A 3524-nucleotide genomic window follows, 5' to 3' on the forward strand; every position below is an offset into this window, starting at 1 on the left:
GACAGGCAGTGCAGGCGCAGAGGCGCTCGCAGAGCGGCGCTCAACGCCGCGCACGCCACGCTGCGGACCGTCGGACGAGCGCACCGTACGTCGTCGGCGAGCCGCTTCGCCAGCCGTCTCGCGAGAGAGCGGCGCCGCCGCGTGCGCGCAGCAGCCGCCGCGGCAGAGGCGAGCCGCGGCGACGTCCGCACTAACGGATAACGGCCATTGGCGGTTTCGCTCTCTCTCTCTCTCGGCTCCAGCGAGTAGAAAGTCTTTTGGCCTGTACGAGGGTTTCCGGCAACCCAGAGGGAAACCAGAGGGTCCCCAGCACTTTGCGTTTCCGGAAGTTTCCAGGGAAACCAGAGGGTGTTTGGTGCTCCATTCTGTTTCTCTCGAGTTTCCCTCGGGAAACTCGCGAGTTTCCCTGAGTCTGAGAGCTGGTCTGGGGCAAAATCTGGGGCAAAATTGAGGAAATCGGCACGATACCCAGGTATTTTCCAGGTATACCGGGGTTTTCCAGGTATACCCGCAAAATACCCGGTATTTTGCCGATTTTGGCCCCAAAACAGCCTCAGACACGGCTCAGAGCCCCCCCAAAATGACGAATTCCACGGAGTTTCCCCGGGGTTTCCCGAGGAAACTAGAGGGTGTTGTAGGGAAACGAGCAGGAAACACGGAAAGGAAACCAGGTAGGGTGCGAGAGGAAACCCTCGTACAGGCCAAAAAGTCTTGTCATCAACAGAGTAGACATGAAGGATCTGACCTCAGGGCCAATGTGGCCAAGCGCTGGTACCGTGGTTTTACCTCACACCCATGGTCTCACAGTGTGCCGGCAGAGAGTCGCCGAGCACAGTAAATCAGTATCGCTCAGCGCTTCACACAAGCCCGCACAAGCCGCAGCACAAGTGACTGAGGGACAGTGAGGGCGAGCCCATCGCTGTCACAGCTGTGGCGGCCGCATAGTAGGCTGTGCCATCTGTGTGCAGAGCGTGTGAGCAGCAGAGGAGCTGCTTTCCAGGCTTCAGGCGCAAAGAGATGCATGCCACCGAAGGCGCTGTCGAGGTTCGCCGAGCGCGGCGCAGGTTGGAGGACACCGTCACCGACGAAAGTGCGTTGGACTTTTCACTCCGGACAAAGACCGCTGCACAGCGGACGGTATGGGCCGTGCAGCGGTCATAGCGGCGAGGCGCGGGACCGTCTGTGGCGAAGTGGGTCGCGTCCGGACTAACGAAACGGTCTCGAGGTTTCGCTGCCAAATCACGGGGGCCTGTTGTGCATCGTCGCTGTGGCTCCTGTTGCCACCGTGCGCGGGTTCTTCTCACGGCTCGTGCTCCTCAAAATTGTGCCGCGCCATGCCCCGCGGCGCGAAGCCCAAGCTCTACTACAACCCCGAGATGTCGACCCACACGCACCCGTGGGCTCATGTCGAAAAGCGAACCCGCGCCAGCGACGTCTACGAGCACTTGGACCGCGCCGGGCTGCTCGGCTCGGTGCAAGTACTCCCGGGCCACAGCGCGTCGGACGAGGAGCTGCGCACCGTCCACACGCAGCGCCACATCGACGAGGTCGGTCGCATGACAGCCGCCGCCCGCGCCGACCCGACGAACCGTGAGCTGTGCGAGCCTGACGGGCCGGGAGGCGTCTACTACTCGGGGCACGCCGACGCGGCCGCGCGGCTGGCCTGCGGCTGCGTGATCGACGCGGCGGTGGGCGTGCTGCAGGACTCGAAGAATGCCACCGCCACCCGCGCATCGCCCGGCGACAAGGCTCGACGCCGCGCGCCGCCCGCCTTTGCCATTGTGCGGCCTCCAGGGCACCACGCGGGCGCTGACCCGACCGACGGCCACCACGCCGAGGGCTTCTGCTTCTACAACTCGGTGGCGGTGGCGGCAGGGGTCGTTCTCGCCTCCGGCGACGCGAAGAAGGTTGCCATCCTCGATTGGGATGTCCGCCACGGTAAGTTTTGACAGCGTCTCTTCACACCCACTGCTGTGAATAGGTTGCCATCCTCGATTGGGATGTCCACCACGGTAACCTATCGGGGAAACGGGGAGATATGGGGAGATATGGGGAGATAGCTGCCGTCGGTGCCTCGCAAGCAGCAGCACGCTCTTCTCTTCTCTTCTCTTCTCTTCTGGGGCGCAGAGCCCCGCCCGGAGGGGTGTGAACAGCGTCTCTTCACACCCACTGCTGTGAATAGGTAACGGCACGCAGAGCCTCTTCTACGAGGAGGGCCGCTGCCTCTAGAAGCCGACTACGTCTTCATGTACCCCACCCAGCACTCGGTAGGACACGTCCTCCGCCGCTGTGTTCCGCTGTGTTCCGCTGTGTTCTCACTGTACTCCCATCCGTTGTCTACACGCGGTGCTCTGAACACACACTGCGCAAGACCGTCTCCCCGCCCTCATGTCGGCGTCTCCAGCACGCAGGTCGCTGCCTCTACATCTCCCTGCACCGCTTCGGTCGAGCGGTGGTACCCCGAGACCGGCGCTGTGAACAGCGTCTCTTCACACCTACAGGCTGTGAACAGGCGAGCGGTGGTCCCCCGAGACCGGCGCTGTGAACAGCGTCTCTTCACACCTGCAGGCTGTGAACAGGCGAGCGGTGGTACCCCTTGACCGGCGCTGTGAACAGCGTCTCTTCACACCTGCAGGCTGTGAACAGGCGAGCGGTGGTCCCCCGAGACCGGCGCTGTGAACAGCGTCTCTTCACACCTGCAGGCTGTGAACAGGCGAGCGGTGGTACCCCTTGACCGGCGCTGTGAACAGCGTCTCTTCACACCTACAGGCTGTGAACAGGCGAGCGGTGGTACCCCGAGACCGGCGCTGTGAACAGCGTCTCTTCACACCTGCAGGCTGTGAACAGGCGAGCGGTGGTACCCCTTGACCGGCGCTGTGAACAGCGTCTCTTCACACCTGCAGGCTGTGAACAGGCGAGCGGTGGTACCCCGAGACCGGCGCTGTGAACAGCGTCTCTTCACACCTGCAGGCTGTGAACAGGCGAGCGGTGGTACCCCGAGACCGGCGCTGTGAACAGCGTCTCTTCACACCTGCAGGCTGTGAACAGGCGAGCGGTGGTACCCCTTGACCGGCGCTGTGAACAGCGTCTCTTCACACCTGCAGGCTGTGAACAGGCGAGCGGTGGTACCCCGAGACCGGCGCTGTGAACAGCGTCTCTTCACACCTGCAGGCTGTGAACAGGCGAGCGGTGGTACCCCGAGACCGGCGCTGTGAACAGCGTCTCTTCACACCTGCAGGCTGTGAACAGGCGAGCGGTGGTACCCCGAGACCGGCGCTGTGAACAGCGTCTCTTCACACCTGCAGGCTGCGAACAGGCGAGCGGTGGTACCCCGAGACCGGCGCTGTGAACAGCGTCTCTTCACACCTGCAGGCTGTGAACAGGCGAGCGGTGGTACCCCGAGACCGGTGCTGCGTGCGAGACCGGCGGCGGCGGCGGGCAGGGACGGAACCTTAACGTGCCGTGGACGAGCGATGGACTGGCAGACTCCGACTACCTCGCCGCGTTTCGCCTCGTGCTGTGCC

At 63.5% G+C, this 3524-nt stretch overlaps 1 protein-coding gene across 1 annotated transcript; it reads left to right on the forward strand.

The window, feature by feature from the left end:
• Window positions 1-1334: 1334 nt before the first annotated feature.
• On the forward strand, window positions 1335-3456 carry EMIHUDRAFT_234185 (hypothetical protein; the record flags this gene model as incomplete). Its single annotated transcript, XM_005781463.1, has 2 exons — window positions 1335-1938; window positions 3443-3456. The coding sequence occupies 2 exons, from the start codon at window positions 1335-1337 to the stop codon at window positions 3454-3456; spliced, it is 618 nt and encodes a 205-aa protein (XP_005781520.1).
• Window positions 3457-3524: the final 68 nt, after the last annotated feature.

Source organism: Emiliania huxleyi (genome assembly GCF_000372725.1).
Source record: "Emiliania huxleyi CCMP1516 chromosome Unknown EMIHUscaffold_201, whole genome shotgun sequence".
Classification (NCBI taxonomy): Eukaryota; Haptophyta; order Isochrysidales; family Noelaerhabdaceae; genus Emiliania; species Emiliania huxleyi.